The 23,800-nt window shown below is 34.5% G+C and overlaps 1 protein-coding gene and 1 pseudogene across 2 annotated transcripts; both read right to left on the bottom strand.

Moving 5' to 3' along the window:
* Window positions 1-985: 985 nt before the first annotated feature.
* Window positions 986-3,906, bottom strand: LOC115978044 (annotated as a pseudogene). The gene is made up of 9 exons (XR_004088627.1): window positions 3,593-3,906; window positions 3,169-3,487; window positions 2,926-3,077; window positions 2,477-2,746; window positions 2,304-2,390; window positions 2,112-2,190; window positions 1,908-2,014; window positions 1,703-1,821; window positions 986-1,403 (listed from the first exon to the last, which is right to left on the bottom strand). The product of XR_004088627.1 is annotated as an abscisic acid 8'-hydroxylase 3-like (transcript).
* A 4,738-nt stretch (window positions 3,907-8,644) lies between these two features.
* On the bottom strand, window positions 8,645-17,772 carry LOC115975043 (transcription factor VIP1). Its single transcript, XM_031095678.1, has 4 exons — window positions 17,088-17,772; window positions 16,769-16,901; window positions 9,673-9,757; window positions 8,645-9,348 (listed from the first exon to the last, which is right to left on the bottom strand). Exons 1-4 carry the CDS (start codon window positions 17,582-17,584, stop codon window positions 9,065-9,067), a joined length of 999 nt encoding a protein of 332 aa, XP_030951538.1. The 5' UTR covers window positions 17,585-17,772; the 3' UTR covers window positions 8,645-9,064.
* Window positions 17,773-23,800: the final 6,028 nt, after the last annotated feature.

The raw sequence follows: 23,800 nt of genomic DNA, 5'->3' as shown, positions 1-23,800 counted from the left end.
AAGTCTCCTAATGGCGACCATCTCAGGCACTTTTATGTCTGGGTCAATTTATTACATTTCCATGGATGATTGAAGAACTAATGACTCAAAAAAAATAATAATAATAATAAAAACTAATGGTTTAAGAAAAACGCGGATTTATTTATTTTTTTAATCCAAAAAAAGAAAAAGAAAAAAGAAAAACATGTTTGCTTTAGGCATAAACATATTGGGTCGTAGAACTAGAGTCTATTAAAATCTAGGAAGCACGACCATGGTAAAATGGGCTATGTGTCCATGTTGGACACATTTCAGTCCTATCAGACATGGCTATTTGCGTGTTCAACCAAAAAATAATAATAATTTTTTGGAAATTATTTTACTAATTTTTTAAGTTTAATATTTTTTTAATTGTTAAAAATGATCATATTTGTTTTTATTTTATTTTATTTTTTATACAAAATAAAAATTCTACTTTAACCTAATCTAAATGTATATGCGTGTGAAACTCTCTCCTAAAGACTTGAACTCTAACACTTACCCTCCACACTTCACAAGCATTTATACTTGAGAAGTGATCATCACACTAGGGTGTGCTGTAGTCAAATTTGGCACGGTTATTGATAATTGATGGTCATGTTAGTATTTAATGGATTGGACACTTGGGATTTTAAAAAATATATATAAATTGTATTCTAAACATTATTTAATAGCTATAAATTCACTTTATTATTTATTATTGTTTTTAAATTGTTACATGTTTAATCATATATGAAATATAAATGTGCTTGAAAATATATAAGTAATATAAAAATAACAATATATTTAATAATTAATTAATATACCTATCTCTGCCATGTTATATTTTAATTTTTGTACCACCCATACATCTATCCGTGCTTCCGTGATTTAAATCAAATCCACTAGTTTCTCAAAAAAAAAAAAAAAAATCAAATCCACTAAAAAGTAAATATGCTTCTTCTTTTTTTCTTTTTAGTTTTTCGCATATCCTTCTCATTTAATCTGACATTTCTTTCAGCTTCATTCGCAATTTGAAATGAAAAGTATGAGCGATGGCTCGATTCCATACTACTTATCTGTACTGTCATGATTTCTCATTCATTACAACTGTAATGGAATGTTTCAAAGTATCTTTTTGCAGCTGATATAGGGGTATACGATACTTGTACATGATTGATGTCTAGTGCCATTGACAACTAATCTATTGGCATGTTATTTCTAGACAGGACAGTTGATTTTACTATAAGATAGCGGTGGTCTTCTTTGGGTTCTCCTGTTTTTATGCCTTAGGATTTCCTGCAGCAGAAATGCTTTACAGTGACTCAACTACAATCGGATACTTGTTTTTTGGCATCCGTACAAGTGTTGGCTGGACTGAGTCATCCTTCTCCAGAGCACTCCACCTGTGATATAATATAAGAGATCATAATTTCAGAAAAAGAATTCTAGTTCTGCAAAATTTGAGGTAATGGTTACTGTTAAGTGATATGAGTATTTCAACTGCTAAGAAACCGATTCAATTAATTTTTCGATAATTCTAGTTCTTATTTTTCTAAGGCCAAGAGCCGTGTATCTTAGGGACATTGTCCAGTTGTCTTATCAAGAAGAACTCTGAGTTCAAATCCGACCTCCCCCACTTATATATATTGTAATCAATAAAAATCCCATAATTTATATTTACTGTATAATCTGTACATCTTACCTGTATCTGCAGGCAAGGTAATGAATGAAAATGGATATTTCGAGTTTGGCCAGGTTGATTCCAGGGCACATTCGTGGTCCGCTACCAAAACCAAGAAAGCTGAAAGGCTTTAGGGGTTCCTGCATTTGATTGAAAAATTATTTCCAAGTATGAAATCTGTTGGAATATAGGTGGACTGCTGATTGATTAAGTGGGAAGAGCTTACATCAAATCTAGAAGGGTCAAACTTTTGGGGATCGGGGAAAACTTCAGGGTCATGGTGGATGGAAACAACATCCAGATTAACTGACCAACCTTTCTTGATTTTATATCCTGTAATATTCGAAAAGAAAAAAAAATTATAATTAAATCATATTTCTGTTAGCTTATATTTGGAGAGTCAGAGGCTATCCAATTTGTGGAGTCATACCATCAATCTCAAAATCCTGGGCTGCTTTTCTTGAAAACCAAGGCAATATTGTGGCTCTCCGGAGAGTTTCACTAATTACCTGAATTTGAATGAAGGACAAAAGAATTCAGAACTTGTAAGCTGTTAACAATATATATATATATATATATATATATATATGTTAAAGATAATAATGATCATTGTGCTACTCACTTTGGCGGTGAAAGGCATCTTGTTAAGTTCAGAGCATGTGAGATATTCTCCATCCTTTCTGTTTGCTTGAATTTGTCTATGCTCCTCCTGCATATCCACCGTACAAATTAAATTCAATGTCTAAATCTGAAGAAATTAAAACTTCCGGTTATGAGCTGTCGAAGTTAGAATACTCTGAGTTGTTCGAGAACATCTGGATTTTCTTCAAGGAATTTCATGAGCCATGTGAGTGCAGCAGTTGTGGTGTCATGACCAGCAACTAGCAGAGTTAGTATATTGTCTTTTAACTGTGTATCAGTGAGTTTATTTTCATCATCTCCTCCTCCATCTGCAGCCTTGCTATGTTTCATTATCAGGGACTCTAAGAAATCTTGTTGAAACCCTTCTCCATTTCTTCTCTTGGAAATTATGGAGTCTAACATGGCATACATCCTATCCCGAGCCTGGTGAAACAGACGACACGTTGTATTAGACAAAACTTAGAACTTTTATCCCCTTACATTTGAAGCTGCAGAACTTCTGATGCATGGTTTCAGGCATGAATTTGATTGTCATTAAAATGCAAGAATGAGTTTCTAAAGAAGCTCACTGTCAACAATTTGGTATTGTAATGAATTGTTACCTGAATGCCACGATAAAAAGCTATTCCAGGAATTTTAAATGGCAAAGATGCAAACGAAGAAGAAATTATTTTGAAATTGGCCCAAACTTTTCCTGCTCCTCTCCAATGGGCTCTAAGCTCATTATCATATTTCCATTCACTTTGAGAATGAACTGCAATATTCAAAGATTTATTTATTTTTCCAGAAACAGCATTAAGACTAGGCAATATTATGTTCTTTTGACTAAATAACCAAAACTCAACTGTAGAAGCCTCTTCAAGAAAAAAGACTGTTCTCCCAGGCCATTGATCCAATGTTTGAATTGCCAGCATATTGATAAACTGAAAATAGTTTTTCAGACCATCAAGTGATAGGGGCTCAGCAATCAGCCGTCTAAGCCGTTGGTGCATCTCTCCAGTGGTTTGAAGGAAACTGGTTGGGCCTAACACCTGCTTGCCTGTATAGAAGAGATTCAAGCTTACCATCCCATCTTTTCCTGGTAATAAGATCTTGCTTGCTTCTCTCCCTGTCATAAACACAGTGAATCTACCCAAGACACTTGACTTAAACACCTTTCCATACCTAGAAGATAAAAACCACCAATAGAAACAGTAAAAGTGATTATTTTTTATAAATTGTGGCACTTGTATATTACCTTTTACATTAAAAATTTGATGGATTAGTTACCTTTGTTGCCTCTTTTTCATGAAGTTGTAAATACCAGATAGGCTTGAAAAGTCAGAAAGAAACGAGAAGCTTTCACCTACAATAGGCCAACCCATGGAACCTGGGATTTGCTCCATTTCTTTTGGCGAAGCCTGTGATTTCAGCAAGAAGAAAGCTGAAAACACGAACATCGACAGGAGCACTACAGTTAGCAACATGCTTAAGTCCATTGCCAATGAGTGACAGCAGACAGCACCAAATCTAGAGGAAACCAAAGATCGCTCTATATGTATCAAATGATTAGCTCCGATGTATATATTCTTCAGTGTGTTGTTACATTCTTATAGGCCACATGGCTGTGTCAGGACACTTTGTGTTGTTTTATAACTTAAGGCAGCAGGACAGCAATTAATTTGTACCTATTTAAAATCCTGACAATGGAAAATGGTGCTACAAATTATACTGCACTGACGTGAAAATGAATATAATTGATAGTGTCAGAATAATTATTATTATTTTTAAAAAAAATTGTGATAATAATTTTTGTGAGATTTAATTAGCTTGATAAAATCTTTTATTATTGAATAAAATATTTAAGTTTTAAATTCCGTCTATATCAAACTTTTATTAATGTCTTAACCTGATAATAAAAATAATTATTATGAAGTATTTGAATTCAATATTAATGAATAAAATTTGTAGAGTACCTAATATCACCCACTAACAATTACTTTGTAATTAACTAGATCCTCCCACAAGTGAGTAATGAGTCCATACATTACAGGTTATGCCTTTGTGCGTGTTTTATCATTTCCTTCAGATGGTATCCAAGGGAAGCTAGTTCTTCTTGTTTATTTCGTCAAATGCTTAATATTTTAAATTATAAATTTCAATTCTTGTTGCCAAGTTAGTTCCTTACATTTGTCCTCGACTCAATGGAAATGAATAAATTGCTGGACGCTTCACGGGCTCTAAAATGTGAGCGATAGTGATATTTTGTTTGCCGTCCTTACAAATCTGATGCATGTCACAATCAAGACAGTGATGACATACTGAGGGTCTGCGTTGCAGGGCATTAATGAATCTAGCCAAATGACATTTTCTAGTATCATTTTGTCACTGTTTCACAATTGTCTTAACCATGGTTGCACAACATTCAAAGGACTAATTATTTTTGTATTTCGGATTACTTACTTGTATAGCTTAGATGGACTATTTTTCTTTAGTAGAATAGTAGTAGATATTGAGGATTGGGATTTTTACAACCGTTGAAAACTTGTGGAAATAATGTTTTAATAGCAAAACTGGTGACCACAAAGGGTTTTAACTAAGATGCTATGAAGAGAACCCTATTAAAGGTTGTAGGTGTTTTTTGTGTTGATGGGCTAAAGCTCGTTCTACTAGGTTAAGGCCCTTTTTGCTGTAGGTTGGAGAGTTGAGCCTGGCCCATTATACTAGCAGGACCTTGCTAAAGGGTCTGTCTTTGCACAAACCCAGCACCCAAAAATAAAGACACAAACATTAACAAATATATATATATATATATATATATTTATATGTATATTTAGGTTCTAGTTAGCTTAACTGGTAAAGTCTCTGATTGTTGAATAAAAAATGTCTACACCAAAAACCAATTAGTGTCTTGGTCTGATGATGAAGAGCATCATCAAAAATGAACGCCATAAGTTAAAACTCTCTCAATATATATATATATATATATATATATATTAGTCCACAAATGTCAATACACATTTATAGATTTAAGAGCAAATATCCTGTAGCAAGAAGGTTAGTTATAGCAGGAAGTAGTTAGCGCAACCAATACAGTAGAATGTGAAATAATACAACAAAGTGTAAAATGACAAATTTTTCTGCAAGAAGTGAACAAAAGAAAGCCCAAACCTTAACTTGGACAACCTTACTATTGGGCTAAGCCATCAAAAGTTGTGCATTTTAGGGAATGGGTCTGGGTAGCTACTTGTTAATTCGTTGGGATTTTAAAGAGCGGGTTTGTTGTAAAAGGGAGAGAAAAGATGGTCTATTGATGCATGCCTTTTCTGCCATGCTCACTCTTCTCTCTTTTACTTATTTTATGGCTACTGTTCCTATTTATACTAGGTTAACCCCATTGGATTTTTCCATTTTACCCTTATTGCTCACCAACTATTTTTGTCTGCTATGAGCACCCCTTCAGAGTTGCCCACTATCCCACTGGCCTCTTGGCCTCCACTACACTTGGGCATGCCTAGTGCTTTCTCTCTCTTCTATTACTTATTTCACAACAAATCCTTATCTGTTTGGTTCTGCCGTGAGTCTATCTCTCTCATTCTGATGGGCAAAGCTTTAGTTTTCTTTCTACCTATCTCTATTGCATGCATCAAGTGGTCCCAGCCATTTACTATCTATTTTGGGCAAAGATGCATTCCCAGCAGAGCAGCTCCCAAAAGAGGTCTTAGCTGGGTACCAGAAATAAACCATTTTCCCCCCTCCATCAAATTACACCCTCTACAAATCCTTTGACCGTAGGCCTACATCCCTTGCATTGGTTAGGTACAGGTTGGTGGTGCTCTGGCCAATATGTGGTTGTCTTATTGCTTCCTGCTTTTTCTTCTTTCTTTCCCATGCCATTCCTGCCGCGGACATATGACCTTGTCTTGTTCTGGTCCTGCACTCTCTCTGCTCGTGCTTATCTTTTATGGGAAATGTCATGGGCTTATTGGGCTTTGCCCCACTTTCGCCCCTTCTTGGGCCCGTGGGTTTGCCTACTGCTACTTTCTACTAGGCTGGCCCGTTGGGCCTTATTTCTTTATCTTCTTTGTTTTGGGTTTTTACATCCCTTTGTTTTTGCCATTACTTACTAATTTCTTATTGCATTCCTTTTTTACTTGTTATTGGGCTTTTTCTACTGTTGGGCATTTTTTTATATCAAAAAAGGGCATCAACAAAGGTGAAGGAGGTCACAGTTAGAGGTTTGGCAACAACCTCTTCCTGTTTGAATTTGGTGATGATGCAAACAAAAATAGGGTGCTAGCCAATTGTCAAAGGACGTTTGACAAGCTACTCTTTTTTTCCCCTTCTTTTTAAACTAAAGTGTGTGTACAAAAATCTTTGAACACCTAAACATTTTCTACATGTAATCTTTTATTTCACAAACACTTTAGAGTTCGTTTGATTGGAGTGAGAACATGGAACATGAGGGTTGAAAAATGAGGGAGAGAATTGTTTTCTCCCTAGGCCACATTTTGTGAAGAGGAGGTTTTATCCCAAAATTGATGAGAAAATAGGGGAGAAATTGGGCTTAAGATATGAAATTACCCATTTGCCCCTCTCCCTCCTGCACTTTGGTTTCCTCTTTTTTATTTTATTTTTCAAGCTTTTAAAGTCCATAATTTTTTTAATGAAATATTTATAAATTTGATAAAAAATAATAAAGTATAAACAAGCATTAAAAGATTTGTTTCTAGTGATATTTCAAATAAAAAACTTATTAATCTAAAATAAAATTACATTTAACATAAATTTGTAAATTGCTTTTCTTTTTTTTTTTTATGAACAAATTTGTAAATTACATATTAACATGTAATGATGTAAAAGCATAATTCTTGAATCACAAATTAATTGACATTGAGTGAGGCAACTATAAATGCCGTAAAATTATAATAAAAATTCACTAGAAGATACAACAAAGTCAAGCAGCTTAATGGTTAGCGTCAAACTATAATGAGGATGGGTTTGATGAAACTCATTGTGTGTTACCTAAAGAAAAGCAAGAAAATTTGCTTGTGGAGCAATTTCTTCGAGCAAACACGAACTTATTAAGTTGACTCTAACACTATGGGTCTGTTTAGATACCGCTTATTGTTGAAAATTGAAAACTGAAAATACTGATGTGAAATAATTTTTAAATATGTGAATATTGCCATGGGAGCCATTTTTAATGAAAGTTTTGCTGAAAAAAAAAAAGGTTTGTATGTCCCGTGAACAGTGCACCGAACCTACACAAAACATCAAATGCCAACGAAAACGCAGACGTTGGCGTATCCTCACTATATCACAAAATAATCCAATTCACAAGTTACGAGATTATTTGTCTCATAATTTTTTAAATATATTTTCAAAATAGGTAAAAAGTAATATAGAGTTGACCATATATTAAACTGTAAGTTTTAGTAATGTTAAAAGCCTAAGTCACCACCAAACAAAATCAATCCTCCTTAACATCAAACAAAAATTTAATCCAATCGATTCCAATAATAATAATAATGATAAATCAATCTAATCAAATTGGTGATGGTGAGAGGAGGATTTAAAGGATTGGGCTTGTGAGAGTTCGGGTTCCAATGGAAGTGCTCGCCCAAATTTGTGACAGTGGGAGGAGTGGTGTTGGTCAAAAGAGTTACCTTAATCAGTGCTTGATGTGATCAATTTAATTTTAATTTCGAGTATAATTTATATTATTGTAACATGTTTTACATTAAAAAAAATTATAACAGATATGGTACGTGATGAGGCTCCATTGGGTCCTATGGGGCAAGGCAATTTGCCCTAACATGCAGGGCGGAATGTTGGGGGGGGGGGGGGGGGGGGGGGTGAAGCACTGATGATCCAACCCCGCCTTACCCTACTGCCAACCCTAATTGCATTGCACACAGAGAGAGAGAGAGAGAGAGGGGTAAATTAGTCCTAAAACAAAAACCAAAGCATCAAAATGATGCTTTCTAATTTAGTGTTTGCACAGTAAAATATGAGTTAGCATGTATAAGTTATGTTTTGTTAAAACACCCGACCAAACAAACATTTTTTTAGTGAGATCCACAACCTCTCGATTTTAAGGCTTGAAAGCTGCTTCTTAAATGGGGGCACGAAACACGCTCAAAATAGGTGCTCGTTCAAGTTTAGATAATATAATCCTGAACCACATTATAGATGGAATCCTAACAATTTCATTCAAACTAAACTTATCAAATTTAACAATTGAAAGTTTGTACACTAAATTATGATAAAGCCAAACTATAGGGAGTAATTTGCAATTAAACCTAAAGAAAATGGTAGTTAATATATCAATCGATTTGAACATCAGAGGAGACTTCCCCCATCCCAATATAAGACAACCAGAAAGGATAGTTTTCTGTTTTACTAATGGTGAAAAATGCCTCCTATTTTTACATCTGGCCAAAATGAGAAAATATTATCTGCCAAGTTCCATCATTCTAAAGCAGAGGCTGCTTGTTCCGTTGGTAAAACGTAACAATGTTCATCCACCCATTAATTGTACTACTAGCATACTTTTAACTGACTCTATCCTAATACTAGAAACATAGCCATATATGACTGTTACAAGGGGCTATTGCTATTCTGAGCAACACCCTTCACAAATTTACCTGCAACACATATACATATACATACATGATACATACATGTACAAGATGCTACCTGAGATGAATTACCCTCTATTTTATAAGTATCAATTTGCTACTATAACATGTGATGTTGCTAGACCCTCTGGTTGTAGTCCAAGAAGTTAGGGCGAGGCTGCCCATTTAGTGTCTGGTTGTTTGTGGATGACTGTGTCATGTGACGCTGTTGCTGTTGCTGTTGATGTGGCTGGGTCTGGGCCTGGGTCTGGGTCTGGAGACCACCAAAGTGATGTAAGGCAGGCTGATGGGAGGAATATTGAGGGGGCAGCCCTCTGTTGAAAGGATTGCCGTTGACAGCTGGAAGTTGGCCGGCTGCTATCTTAAGCCGCTGCACTTCGTCCTTCAGTGCTTCGTTGAGAGCTGTAGATCACACAGTAAATAGTTACATTAATTCCTGACCTGACCTGACCTGATTTTATTCTTCAAAATCCATTAGAATAGAATGCAAGTCATCAAAACCCAAAGGTTATGTTCTCTAGGAATTTGCAAACCAGATGGAGACCAAATCATTGTGTATTCTTTTTTATGGCACTTGCAAGAAATACTTCAAAAAATTCAAGAAATTTTTATTGATTAGGTTGTTTGGTACTGCACTTTATATGAAATGGTGAATGGGGATAGTTTGTATCAACCCATCCTAATGGCTTCAAAAGGCCCATTACAGACAGTTGACAAAATGCATACCATCTCTAAGTTGTGCTTGCTGCTCCATAGCTTGCAATCGCAGTTTGAGTTCCTTGTTCTCATTAGTCAAGCCAGTGGTGTCTCTCTGCATCACGCAAAATATACATGAGAAGCCTGCTTAACATTTCTTCTCCGTTTTTCCTTATTTTAGTTTAGCGTGTAAATTCTAAGTTTCTAACCAATATATAATAGCCTAAAAGTTGACATGTCGGATCAAATTAGGTGACCACCACACTTAGACTATGCCTCTATACAAGAATCTTTGTAATATAATATTATTCTAAATTCAAAAAAGAGGGGGGGGGGTGGGGAGAAGAAAAATCAGATCAGATGAGGATGTGCACAAAATGACAAAAAGAAAATGGAAACACGAATAATATATGGGGGCATTTACTGGAGCCCTTGATGCAACACAAACATATACGCATACACATGCCTGGAGTCCATGGGAAAACCATATATCAGGCTGGTACAAAACAAATATCTACCTTCTTATAAAAAAAATACAGCACATGTTCAACATTCATCATTGAATGGAGCAGTCAATACAAGGATGCAAAATGTGGCTACTCTTGTTCTTGTTATGGCAAAGTATAATGAACACACTGCCAGTATACAGACTGATTTAAGCACGCATTGTATTAACAAAAATATTATGCAGTACTGGCAGAGAAGCATTTTACATATCATAAAACTAACTAATACCGACATCCACTGCTCTGAAACAAATATCACTCGCCTCTTCCCACAAACTATTTTTGACATCCACCAACACATGATGTAGCTACATCAATTAATCCCTTTTTCATGAAATTAATCACCTTTTCTCTGTTGGAATAAATGAAATCAATCATTTATTAAAAGGACCCCCACACACCCGGGCCCCCGGGGGGGGGGGGTTCAATTATTTAATAAACCCCAGAGTTTGACATTGCTTTCAAATTAAACCCTGAAAGTTCAATGGTAGTATTGTACCAATGACCCTGGTTTCAAATTAAACTCTGAAATTTCAATTTTATACAAGTTTTGAAACCATAGCAATCTAGACCCCGATAGTCCAAAGTAAATGAAACTCATGAATTGCACTTGAGACCATGTTGGGAACTAAAAGGCTCTTCAAGCAAATTCAAGAGCAGTATTTTAGTGCAAGAAAACCCACAAAATGATGGCATCATCATTAGACTTCACTGAACTGACTGGTCATTTTACAAATGAGGAAGCCATTTTGTGATCCTATATTGGTGTCAAACTACCACTTACGACTCACATGCTAAATATTTAGAGCCTAGTCAAGTTCAAGTACAGCTTATGTGGCTTTTTGTTAACTTTCACTTAACATAGACTCATAGAGGTTCAAATTGTAACAATTTCAAACTATAATATGAATATGAACATCGAGGTAAATGAACTCATGGTGAATTTAAAAATAGGCTCAAATTTAACATTCCTTTGGGAGGAGGGAATGGAATAAAATGAAAATAATAATTTTAGAATATTCCTTTCATTCCCTTGTTTGAGAGTTTTAATGAAGGGAATGGAAAGTCCATTTCCCTGGAGTTTAAGTGGGAATGAATGAATGGGTAGGAAGAAACACTTATTACTCTTTTTTCCCTTAAAATCTTAAATTTTCATTCCCCTCAAAATTAGGAGGAATTGGAGAAAATGAAATTAAGTTTAACAAAATTTTCATTAGAACTCCCAAAATACCCTTATACATTCAGCTCTTTATTTTAAATTAGGGGTATAATAGTAATGTTGTTATAAAATGATTCCATTACATTTCTTTAATATTACTCTCATATTACTCCCAAACAACGTTACTTTCACTGCTTTATTTTAAAACATTTAAACAAGATTACTTAATTTCATTCCATTCCTTTATTTTCCATTACTCAAATACATTCCGTTCTTTCCCATTCCTTTATGATTTACTCATTCCATTTCATTCCTTTCCTTTATGAACTCCAAAATGAAGGCTAAGGTTTATTACATAATTACATTCCCCCAACCCCCCCCAAAAAAAAAGGACTACTACATTGTTGTAATTGATAATCAAAAGGATCCAACAGTTTCTGTGACCTTCAGTAAACAATTATATGTTAGTTACTCATCCCCCCAAACAAAAAAGAAAAAAGTAACTCACTGTATGTTAGTCAATACTCAAAACCTTATAGACTTCAGAAACTGAAGTGAAAATTGATATTTACATATATATTACATGAATTCTGTAGTATACGCCCTTATGAAACACTAACAGCAATATGTAATGTCAAGTCACAAATAGAAGCATAAGATGATTCAGGGACAAGCCTTTCCCCTGACTAATACAATTAAGACTACTATGTGTGTGTGTATATAGACATATAGGGTTGGATTTAAGTTAAACTTGGTTATGTAGCCATGGAAGAGTAATTTGTTACTACTTACTACTTCGCAAATTCATCTTGAAATTCAAGATTTATTTTGTGAACCATTTTATAGGGTCTATGTGTGAAGTCTAATTGAAGTAGAAGTTATCTAATTGAAGTGTCTAATTTTGTGTGTCCTAGGATAAAAGTTAGAACAATTTCACATTTTGGTTTTTATGTAAAAAGTTATGGTCAAATTCGTATTCATGAGTAAAACTATAATTTTTGCAATCCTTGTGAATTAAGGTATTTTGGTAATTTCGTATCAAAAAAAGAAAAAAAGAAGGTATTTTGGTAATTTAGTTGAGTCCAGAATTTTCTAAGAGATCCTAATTATCTTAGGCTTTATTTTCTTTGGTTCCAATTAGTTGTATTATGTTTTTAGTTTACTAGTCAAACTAAAGGTGTGTTTGTTTGAAGGTGAAATAGGGTGGATGGAAAACTTTGGAGAAAAAATAGGAGAGAAAATGGAGAAGGGTGTTGTTTGGTAAGGAGGAAGGGAGAGAAAATTTTTTGGTGGGGCCTAGGCATTTTCCACCCTGGCCCACCTAAAACTTGTCTCTCCAAAATGGAGAGAAAACATGGTGGGAGGAGTTTGACGGATAAATGACAAAATTGCTCATTGCACTGATTTTGTCCAGTTGCCTTAGTTTTCTTTTTTTAAGCCTTTTTTTTAGTTTTCTTTTTTTAAGCCTTTTTTTTTTCTTCTGCCTGCTTTACTGGGTGTTTGCTCCTTTTAAGACATTTTATTATTATTATTATTATTATTATTATTATTATTTTCACTTCCTGGGAACGTTGCCTGCTTTTTTATTTTATTTTTTAATCCTTTTTTCTTTTGATTTCTTGGGCCGTACGTGGTGTTATGTTTTTTTTTTTTTTTTAATAATTAGACATGATTTTTTTCCTGTACATAATTTTATTGTTTAATAAATTTGGGCGATTGCCTTTTTTTTTTTTTTTGCTTGTCACTTTTTTATTTTAATTGTGCATCATTTTTTAACAAAGGTATATGAGTAAATTTATACAAACTCACTTTTTCCATCCCTCCACTTTTTCACTCCAACCAAACAAAAATGAGAGAAATTAAAATATTTTCTATCCTCCCACCATTTTCTATCTTCCCACTTTTCCACCCCTCCAACCAAACACACCCTAAGAGTCCGAATACTACTAGTACAAGAAGGAGTCCTCATATATATTTATGCTCAATCTACTCGGAGAATAATGGAGCTAATTTTTTATTTATAATTCAATAATTTGGGAAGAGGGGATTTGAACCCTAGTGCTTCTTATAAAAGAGAGCAAGACCTCTAAGCTACAAATCTATTGGCAAAGATTGGAGTTAATTAATAAACAATATTGAGTTTTTTGAGTATTATTGTTATTATTATTTTTTTTTTGGTAAGTAAGTTTTTTGAGTATTAATGTAACAACTCGAGGAAAACACTAGCTACATATGCACTTACACCTCAAAATGACTAATCAAGTTGCAATTGGGGCTCCTCGTGATCACTCATAAACCCAAGTTCCACCTAGTAAATGTGGGACTCAGCACATGCTCACACAACACACTCCCAAACAATCCAATCTAGACAATTTGGGATATCAAAATCTTCCCCACTTTTCTCTTTTCCCTTTTCTTCTTCTCTCTCTTGTGGTACTAATCATGGGTATTGTTCATACAGCTCCTCAACCGCATAAAAATTCACCCTTTTCCTTCTTCCTTACAACCCTAGCTTAAACCATTTCTTTTAATTATCAAAACCCTAAAACTCCACATGCTTTCTTCTACCAAATATCCATAAAATAGCTCATCAAATCACCTTTTAATTCCAAACAAAACCTCGTAACCTTTTCTTCTACAATTCTAAACCCTAGATCCACAAATTCTCACAACCACAAACTCACCACAAGCACGCATAAACAAATTCCCTAGTTTTTCCTATGTCAATTTGGTTTCCCTAATTTGTCCTATGTCAATTTGGTTGGTATTAGAGCCAAAATCCTACCACAAGTTCATTGATAAACTTTTCTCCACCCTTGACAAAATTTCTCATTCATGAGTTCTCACCAAAAAAAAAAAAAAAAAAATCTCATTCAAGATGGTGGTCGCCAACACAAAACTAAATTCAAAGTTACATGCATTTTCTCAAGATTTTGTAGAAACCAAGAAAATTTTGCAACAATTGAATGAAAGGGTGTGTTCAATAGAAGAAAAGCTATAAGATTTGTGTTCTATATGACAAACTTTAGATAAGCTGGCAAATGCTAGTTTGGAAAAATATCCTATTAGGTTAGCAGATGTCAATAACTTAGATATTCTATATTAAAAACCCAAATTTATCCCCACCCTTGTTGGCAACCAATTCACCATTATCCCTTCAAAATCTAATTATCTTTTGGATATGGTCCCACCAATTTGTTGCCATAACAACCTCAATTGGGTATTGGTTCAATGCCTTAAAAGTGTGGTATTAAGGAGAAAACTAAACCTTGTGATTCATTATTAGTCCAACTTCAAGAAAAGCCAAAATAATGCATTAGAAGAGCAAGGAGACCACAAAGAAGCAAAATGAGCATAAGGTTGATTATGGAAAAGCCAAGACCAATAAATTGAACGCCTTAAAAAAATTGATTTTTATTATTTCAAAAGAATTTAATCATTTAATGATATGGTGGGAAAGAAACATTTGTTATCTGTAATGCTTAGGAAGGTGATTGAAAAGTTGGTTCAAATTTCAAGTTCAACGGTTATTATACCTCAACACTTTTAAACTCAAAACTTGAAGCCAATTTTTTTCTAACTGGGAAAAACGATGCACACATAGAAGAGTAATTTGTTACTACTTTGCAAATTCTTCAAATTAAGATTTATTTAATGGGGTCCAAGTATGAAGTCCAATTGAAGTAGAATTTATGTAATTTTGAAGGTCCAGTTTTGTAATTTCAAAGGTTACAAAATTGGTTTTATATCAAAAATATTATTTGTTTTTAAATAATTGTTAAAAATTCTTTTGTAAGTAGACAATAAATATATGTATATACACCCACACACATGTATCTATTGTCTACCTAAATAATGAAAAAAGAATAATAAAAAGTAAACACATAAAAGAAAATTTTAAAAAGAAGTTGGCCTAACCTAAGCACACACAAACAAAAAAAAAAAAGAGTAAAAGGGGGAAATCACAAAATGGATTTAGATCTGGCCTGACTCCTTTGGTCCTTCTTGAGCAAGAAGAAGAAGAAGATCTGTGATGGGCTGGTTTAGTTAATCTTTTTTTTCTGCACAAGGTGTGTCCTGGTTGTGTCTCGGCTGTGTCTGATTATTAGATGAAGAAGAAGAAGAAGAAGAAGAAGAAGATCTGTCATGGGCTGGGTTAGTCTTTTTTTTGCACAAGGCGTGTCCCAGCCGTGTCCGATTATGAAAAAAAATAAATAAATAAAAGAAAAGAGAGGGAAGGACACGCATGTAGCCGTGTCCCATATGCGTACAACACAGGCATGGCAGGAAAATTGCCATGTCCATGCTTTCTTGATAAGAAGTAATAAGTGTGTGTATATATATATATATATATATATATCCTTTCCTTACATGCTACTTACCTCTTTTTCCATGCCAAACATGGCAATACTGGTACCATTTCCTCTATAGCCAAAACATGAGTGATTGTGGTAAAAGGAAATTTTATTATTATTTTAAAATGAGTGATTCATTTTGAACAGAGTTGGCTGCAATATAAAGCAATATCAATACCATTCCATTAAACATACTTGGAATTACTCTAGTTGAAATAATTTCTAGTGTGAGCTACCTATGCACCACCCAGAATGTATGTTAATTTAGGGCTGAATTAAATGATTGGAACAATTGTAACTATATCTTTGAACCTCATTGCAGGTTCAACCCTCCATTACAGCGTGATACAGGTGTAGACAACAAGACTTATTGTAATACCATTTTGACATATATTTTCTATGCATGCATCATATTACATCTGTGACTTCAGTCGGTGTTTATTCTTCATAGATGTTGAGAAATCTTACAGCACTTCCTTTAACATGGTAGAAAAAGAAAACCGAAAAGCTCTTAGAGAAAGCATGGAACTTCAAGTTGATAAATTCATGCAACCACAATGCTTTACTTTCAAGGAAGATATGCACAAGCCACCAAACATTAGCAACTTCACAAATGTAAAATCTAAAACTTTTTGTGCATGTGTGTAGAGTGTGTGCATGCGCTTATCCATATAAAGAAGGAAAATATTGTATAGTTCCATTGAATACGTCTCTCTTTGGGTTTTTTTTTTCTTTTTTGGTTGAGGGATGAAGGTATAAGTACCCATACAAATGAGGTAAATGTTTTATAGTTTCCACTGATTGGTCTTGTTCTTTAATCAAAATAAGCCAATGAAAATAACCTATACCACACATCACTTAAATATACAAACAAGTTACCAATGAGCTGTAGTTCAAATGGCACTTCCTACTCCAATGAGTTGTAGTTCAAATTGATTACAGATCAAGTATGTAACTTACCAATAAAGAAAAAATTTACAAACGCGACATACCAACAAAATTCACATCATAGTTAGCCGAGGGTTTCATTGCATAAGAAAAACTTAAGATCTCTCTTATCAATCCATATGTAAAGCTATATAAAGCTATAAGTGTAATGGTGATACCTGTAGCAGAGTGACCTGAGCCGACAGTGTGGTAGCTTCGGTCTGAAGTGTCTGCACCTTCCTCTCTAGCTCATTAGTATAACGTATCTTCCTTTCCTTTGATCGCGCCGCGGATTGCCTATTAGCAAGAATCCTACAATACCCAAAATAACAAATACCCAATTGCACCATTCACCTCTCAAAAATCTAGATAAATTCATCAACAAAACAAACCATAAATCTCAAAAAACATAGCATCATATAAATAGTATATACAACTTTCTCTCTTACCTACCACTAAGTTTCAATAAAAGTGACAAAGAAACAAGGGCTCCTTTACCTTTTAGCTCTTTTGGGATCAATCAGAGAAAGCTCGGCGAGTCTATCAGGCGCCATAGCTTTCTTCATAGCATCGATCGAAGAGTCAGCCTCAAACGACGTCGTGGAAGACCCATCCATGGAATTGCTATGCCTGTGATGGCGGACCCTCTTGTCCCCAGAACCATTTTTCTCGTCACCAGTTCCGAGACTGAGACCCTCGAAGAAATCAGAGTCAACAGACAAGCTTCGGAAGTGGGCCATGGACCCGGATGTGGGCTTAGCGGACTCGTCAGAGGAATCAACGGCCATGGGAGTGCCACGTGGAGGGGGGGAAGGGAGGGTGGAGAGGTCGAGGTCGGAAGGGTCGAAGAGGAGAAGGTCGTCCAAGTTGGGAAAACGGAAGGAGGTGTCGGAATGGGCCCTGCGGTGGTGGGACCCACGCAGCTGTGGGGTCTCAGGCATCTGTGATATGTCAACTGCCACCGGCGGTGGCTTTGCTGTGAACTGTGATTCCATCTTTTTCTGCTGTTGCTGTTGTTGGTGGTGGTGGTTAGGTGGTGGTTGTGATGGGGGACATTTCCGGATGTGTCGGGGGGCTGTGGAAGGAGAGAGAGAAAGAGTGGAGTCGAGAGAGTCTAGGATGACTTTCGTTTTGTGGCCCCTCGTGAGTTGAGGGTATTATTGGAATTCAAATTTGTCAACTCAGAGATTTTTTTTTTTTTTTTTTTTTTGATAGGCAGAGATTATTTTTAATCTCTAAAAGTGGTATAAGAAGTTCTTTAATTTGCTTCCATTTTTTGTAGAATGTGTGACACCTAATCATTTTTTTTTTTGAGAAACGTCACACCTAATCCTATTTGAATGAAAGGATTTAATAGATGGGAATCTTATCTTCCTTGAGTAAGGGAATCTTGAAGATGTAATTTTGTTTGTAATTTTATTTATTTATCTATAATTTGATAATTGGAGAAGGAGATTTGAACTTAGATTTCTCTGTACGAAGAATTTGAAAGTATGAATTGAGTTTTAGTTTCTTGGCAACTTTATCCATAACAGTGAAAATCATGTTGTTAGATTACATCTTTCATTTGTTTCCAAATGAAAAGCTTGTTGCCAAAGGACTTGTAACTGAATTAGCACCTGTCTATGCACAAACTATTTGAGGGTCTAAGAGAAAAAGGTTCGAGTTGCGGGGTTAGCAGTATATTGTAATTATTTCTCAAAAAAAAAAATAAAAAGCATGCCATTAGATTACATATTTAATTTGTTTCTAAAATGCACACTGAATTCCATATTAGACGAAAAATATCATTTTGGTCTCTATATATGGTTTACCATTAACTTGATCCTTACATTTTGGTAGCATTCAATATTATCTCTATTATTTTCAACTTGTAATCAATTTGGTCATTATTGTCAAATCACAATTTTTTCGCATTTTCTTGCACTTTCTTAATAGCCAAACACAAATCAAATTTACCAATTTCCACTCCAGGAGACATGCGTATTAACTTAGCAACTAAAACAAACTCAAATTTGGACCTAGAATAATAGCAAATTGAAAATAACATGGACCCAATTGACTACAAGTTGAAAATAATAAGAACCAAATTGACTACAAGTAAAATATAAGGACCAAATTGACATTGACCCCAAAATGCAATTTTGGTCCCTACACAAATTTACTGCACAAATTTATGTTTTGTGTATAATTTTAAAGTTAAAAAAGGCAAAATTACTATTTACATCATTTATGTTTGGTGAATTGCCATTTTAGTCCCTTAAAGTTTTCTTTTATCATGTAGTCCCTTAAGTTTAAACAACACATGCAAACTTGAGTTGTCATTAGTTTGTAGTAGGGGTGTTCGCGGTTTGGTGTGTTGCAGTTTGGGCCATTTTTAGCACCGCACTTTGTGGTGCGGTTTAACCAAAACTATAACCGCATTGCACCTCTTTTTTGTGGTCACATGTGCGGTTCAATACAATGTGGTGTATAAGATGTAGTTAAAAAAATAAAATAAAAAAAGAATACGTGTGATGAGTTTTGTAGATTGGAGGAGTTTTAAAACTAACAAAAGAATAATCCTATTTTGTAGGGAGTTAATGAGTAGAAGTAGGAATTTAAATTAACGTAAAAATAGGAGTTTATTAGAAACAGGAAGACATTTTAACGTAAAAGTATAAATTTATTATTTTTGTCAATTTACTATTTTAACCTCATTTTTAAGTTTTAGGTAGGGGTATTTTTTACAGTAAAAAAACAATAATTGATTTTCTTTTTCCAATTTACTATTTTAACCTCATTTTTAAGTTGTTGATTAATTAATTTAGGGGTATTTTTGACAGGAAAAAAAATAATAACTAACTTTCCGAATCTTCTTAATATATCCAGATAAACAAAGAACATTAGAACAATACACCGATATACAATTTAAATATATAGTTTTAGAAAATTAGCTGCTGCAACATCTTGCTATATATATATAATCCATTGGCCTATTGCGGTATTTACTCAGGACAGAGTGGCTTATATATGATAAAATTGTTAATTATATTATTATTTTATTGATTGTTGCCGTTGCTATTTGGGAAGTGATGGGTCAATGTCTATGGCCTATGTTAGATATAAACCCAGATTCAGCAACAAACAAAAATGAAGAAAACCCCACAAAAATTAAACTTAAATATCTAACATAGGCCATATAGCTATTGACCCATCACTTTCCAAATAGCAACGGCAACAATCAATAAAATAATAATATAATTAACAATTTTATCATATATAAGCTATTTTGTCCTAAGTAAATACCGCAATAGGCCAATAAATTAACTTTAACAAAGAGAGACTTGAATTGATCACATAGAGAAAGATAAATACAGCAGTAGTAGATTTTGTGCAACAGTAGTGACCGTTCGAGTGGTAGTGTGGCGGCTAGGATCTAAGGGCTGAAAGAGTGATAAGATTTTTATTTTATTTTTTTATTTTTTTAAGAAACTGAAATAGTAAGATATGGCTAGGGAGCTGCTACTAGGGTATTAAATTATTAATGTATAATGTATTTGATATTTTGTCCTTATAATATATATAATAAATATATTAATATATAGAGGGTACAATGCGGTGCGGTTAAATCATTTTGCGGGCAATTTTAGTGCAGTTTTTACGGTTTAGTGAACACCCCTAGTTTATAGTCACATTGAAGTTAAGTTTTATGCAATTAATGGGAGTTTTAACCCAGTCATGTTGCTTCACAAAACCTTTCATTGATGCGTTAGCGATTGGGTAGCCACATAGAAATTATAAGCCTTATAAAGTTGCCAAATTAAACCATTTATAGTTGCCAAGAACTTGTAACTCAACAAATTGATATATATATATATATATATATATATATATTTTATGTTCTCAATAGAGATATCCAAATTTTAAATTCCCCTCCTTGTTGTATTCCAATAGAAATATCCAGAGTTTAAATTCTCCTCCCTGTTGTAACTAATGATGCACAGATTTGTTACTAACAATAAGCCAGTTGTCCATACTCACAATGTTAGAAGACCTGAAAAATGAAACACGTACAGAGTACATTGATGTAGAGCCGAGCAAAGACCCTTTGATAGTTAAGTAAAAAACTCATAATAATCTCCAAGAACTCTAAAAGTGAGAGTCATGAAATTACTAACATGGTAAGGAGGAGACTTGGTGCTTATTTAAGTGGATCTTTTGATATTTAAATAGCACGTAAATAATATTTAATTATTGTTCTAATTTTTTTTTAAATTTTAAATCCATTATTTTTCCTTTTTTAATATGACTAATTCACTTACTAATTCTATAAAAAGAAAAAACTAAAATTACTGCAATTTTTATTACAAAAAACTTACAAATTGATGTAACAATGAATGTGATTGGTGGCATTTTAATAATAAATGAGTATTTGAATTACTCCTTGTGGTTAGGGACACATCAATTTGTAAAAATTTGTATTATCTTCAATATCACTTAATTTTTTGAACATTTCACATTCTTGATAGTGGAGAAAAAAAATCACTTATTGTCCCCATTTGAGGGCCTTTCTCTAGTAGGCTGGCTAGGCATTGGGCTGACACTAATATGCATATTTGTCCTAGGAATCTCAAGATTCTCAACCATTCCCACTTGAATTACCCACACATCACAACTAATGAACAATGACACTCTATTTGTTTTAATGAAAAACCTTATTTGAAAATAGTTTTCCGCATATTTCTATATTTGATAATATTATAAAAAAATTGGGTTGAAGGAAAACTATTTTTTAACTTTTCTTAATAGCTTGGAGTGAGATAGAGTTGTTTTCCAAAAACTTCAAATTTTTGGAAAACTCAAATTTTTGGAAAACAACTCTATCTTACTCCAAGCTAAATAAAAGAAGTTAAAATATATTTTTTTCAACTCATTTTAGGGTTGATATTGAAGATAGGAAAATGAGATAATTTTCAAAAAAATAAATTTTGAAAGATAATTCTTTTTTTAGAAAATATTATTGTTAAAAAAATGATTTTTTATAATCTAAAAAATAGACCAAACGAAACCAATAACAAAAGTAACCTTTAATATTTCTGCTGTATGGATTGTGTGGTCTTTAATTAGAGTTTATGTTGATGCTCAGCGTCCACTGAAATTTTGATAAGATTTGTGCTATTGACACAACAAATTGTTACAATATTTTCATAACAGTTGAGGTGTTAGTCTTTCATAGGTCAAAATAAAACTAAATAAATAGAGGATACTATTAACGGATGCTCTTAGGGCATCTGTTAGTGGATTGTTTTAGGAAAATTTTAATATCACTTCTATGAGAAATATAAAAAGTTGTCAAAATAATCAATTACTTTTTCCTTTGTAAATAAAGTTTTTATAAATATTTCCTAAACTAATATCCTTAGAGCATCCATTGATTTTTATCTTTAATAAAATATTAGTCTGGGACCTACCACAACTAAAAACAATTGTGAAAATGCCATAACATTTTGTTGTGTGCCTACTTTCTCTTTTGATAGTGTATGATATTTACTACTCTTGCTCTTGATAAATTATCAAATTAAATGAAATAATTCTACTATTACATACTTTCTTGCACACTTTTTATAATTGTTCTATGTGACAAACTATGAGTGACGAAAAAAATGATCTTATTAACGGGTGTCCTAAGGGAATTTGTTAATGGAAAATTTTAGGAAAATTTTGATACCACTTTCGTGGAAAATATAAAAAATTTGTTAAAAAAATCAGTTTTTTTTTTTTTTTTTTTTTTTTTTTTTCATTTCTGTAGGGCCCAATAATTTAAGGGCCAGGCCCAGTTGCTCTTGGAAAATCTGAAGGCCCAAGCCGAGGAGAGCTGTGGCCCAAACTCTACAATACAGAGCACAAAACAGTTTTGGGAGGCAGCCGAGGACAGTTCAGTCCTCGGCAGATCCAGAATCCCACCGAAATAAAGGGGTAAAACTGGTATAGGAACGAATTTGTAAGGAGATCCAAAATATCTTGGGGGAAGTTATCCTTACTACCCTTCCAGATAAGACTCTGCACCTGACAGAGCCGTACTCTGCAGCCTTATCAACCATCCCCAACAATTCTGGGATTAGACTGATGGGACAAATATAAGTCTTGTAAAGATTGACCCTACACGTGGACGAAGGACAGTTAACGCAGACGAGTATAAAAGAAGAAAGTAAGTAAATCGAAAGGGGACTCCCATTCCACCTCCGAAAAAGGGAGATGATCTGGGTGAGGATATCTCAACAACACCTGAGATTACAGAAAAAAAAACCCATCGTCGGGTAACCTGGGTAAGACCCTAATGGTCCTTGGATCAAGTCCGAGGAGGCCCATCCCATAGGATGCGATGCCGTAGGGCTTAAACGTTCAAGCCCAAATCCTTTCTTCTACACAAATTCCTCTAAAATCAGGACCGGGCATCGCCCTGTGACCAACGGCTAGCTTTTCAAGCCCACTCTCTACAAATCATATTGTGAGGGATCTTTCATGCGTGAGCCCAACATCCTTATTGGGCCGCCAGAGAATTGTGTCCTTACAATTGGCGCCGTCTGTGGGGAGGCTTGCGCGTTGGCGCAGGTGGCGGTGGAGTCAGCTCTCTAGCAAGCAGAAATTCCTGGGGCTTCCTCCGACTCCGGCGACATACAGTTGTTGCTCCGGCATAAACTTCTGCTAGGGGCTACGCCTTACAGTGCCAAGCGCGCGGGCATCTCTAGGGGCTTCCGGCCTCAAGCCAACTTTCCCCGCCCTGGTATAGGGGCTTATGGTCGAAAAGTAAACCGAATAAAAGAAATTTCACAAGTTTTGGACAGAATCAAGGCCTTGCATGGTCCTCGGACTCAAGCCTATGGGAAAACCAAGTACAGAAAAGAAAAAATAACAAGTTTTGGACAGAACCAAGGCCTTGCATGGTCCTCGGACTCAAGCCTATGGGGAAACCAAGTACATAAAAGAAAATCCACAAGTTTTGGACAGAATCAAGGCCTTGCATGATCCTCGGACTCAAGCCTATGGGGAAACCAAGTACAGAAAAGAAAAAATAACAAGTTTTGGACAGAACCAAGGCCTTGTATGGTCCTCGGACTCAAGCCTATGGGGAAACCAAGTACAGAAAAGAAAAAATAACAAGTTTTGGACAGAACCAAGGCCTTGCATGGTCCTCGGACTCAAGCCTATGGGGAAACCAAGTACATAAA

Source organism: Quercus lobata, chromosome 2 (genome assembly GCF_001633185.2).
Source record: "Quercus lobata isolate SW786 chromosome 2, ValleyOak3.0 Primary Assembly, whole genome shotgun sequence".
Lineage (NCBI taxonomy): Eukaryota > Viridiplantae > Streptophyta > Magnoliopsida > Fagales > Fagaceae > Quercus > Quercus lobata.
Note: the sequence above shows the minus strand (reverse complement) of the source record. Positions and strands in the feature narration are given on the sequence as shown.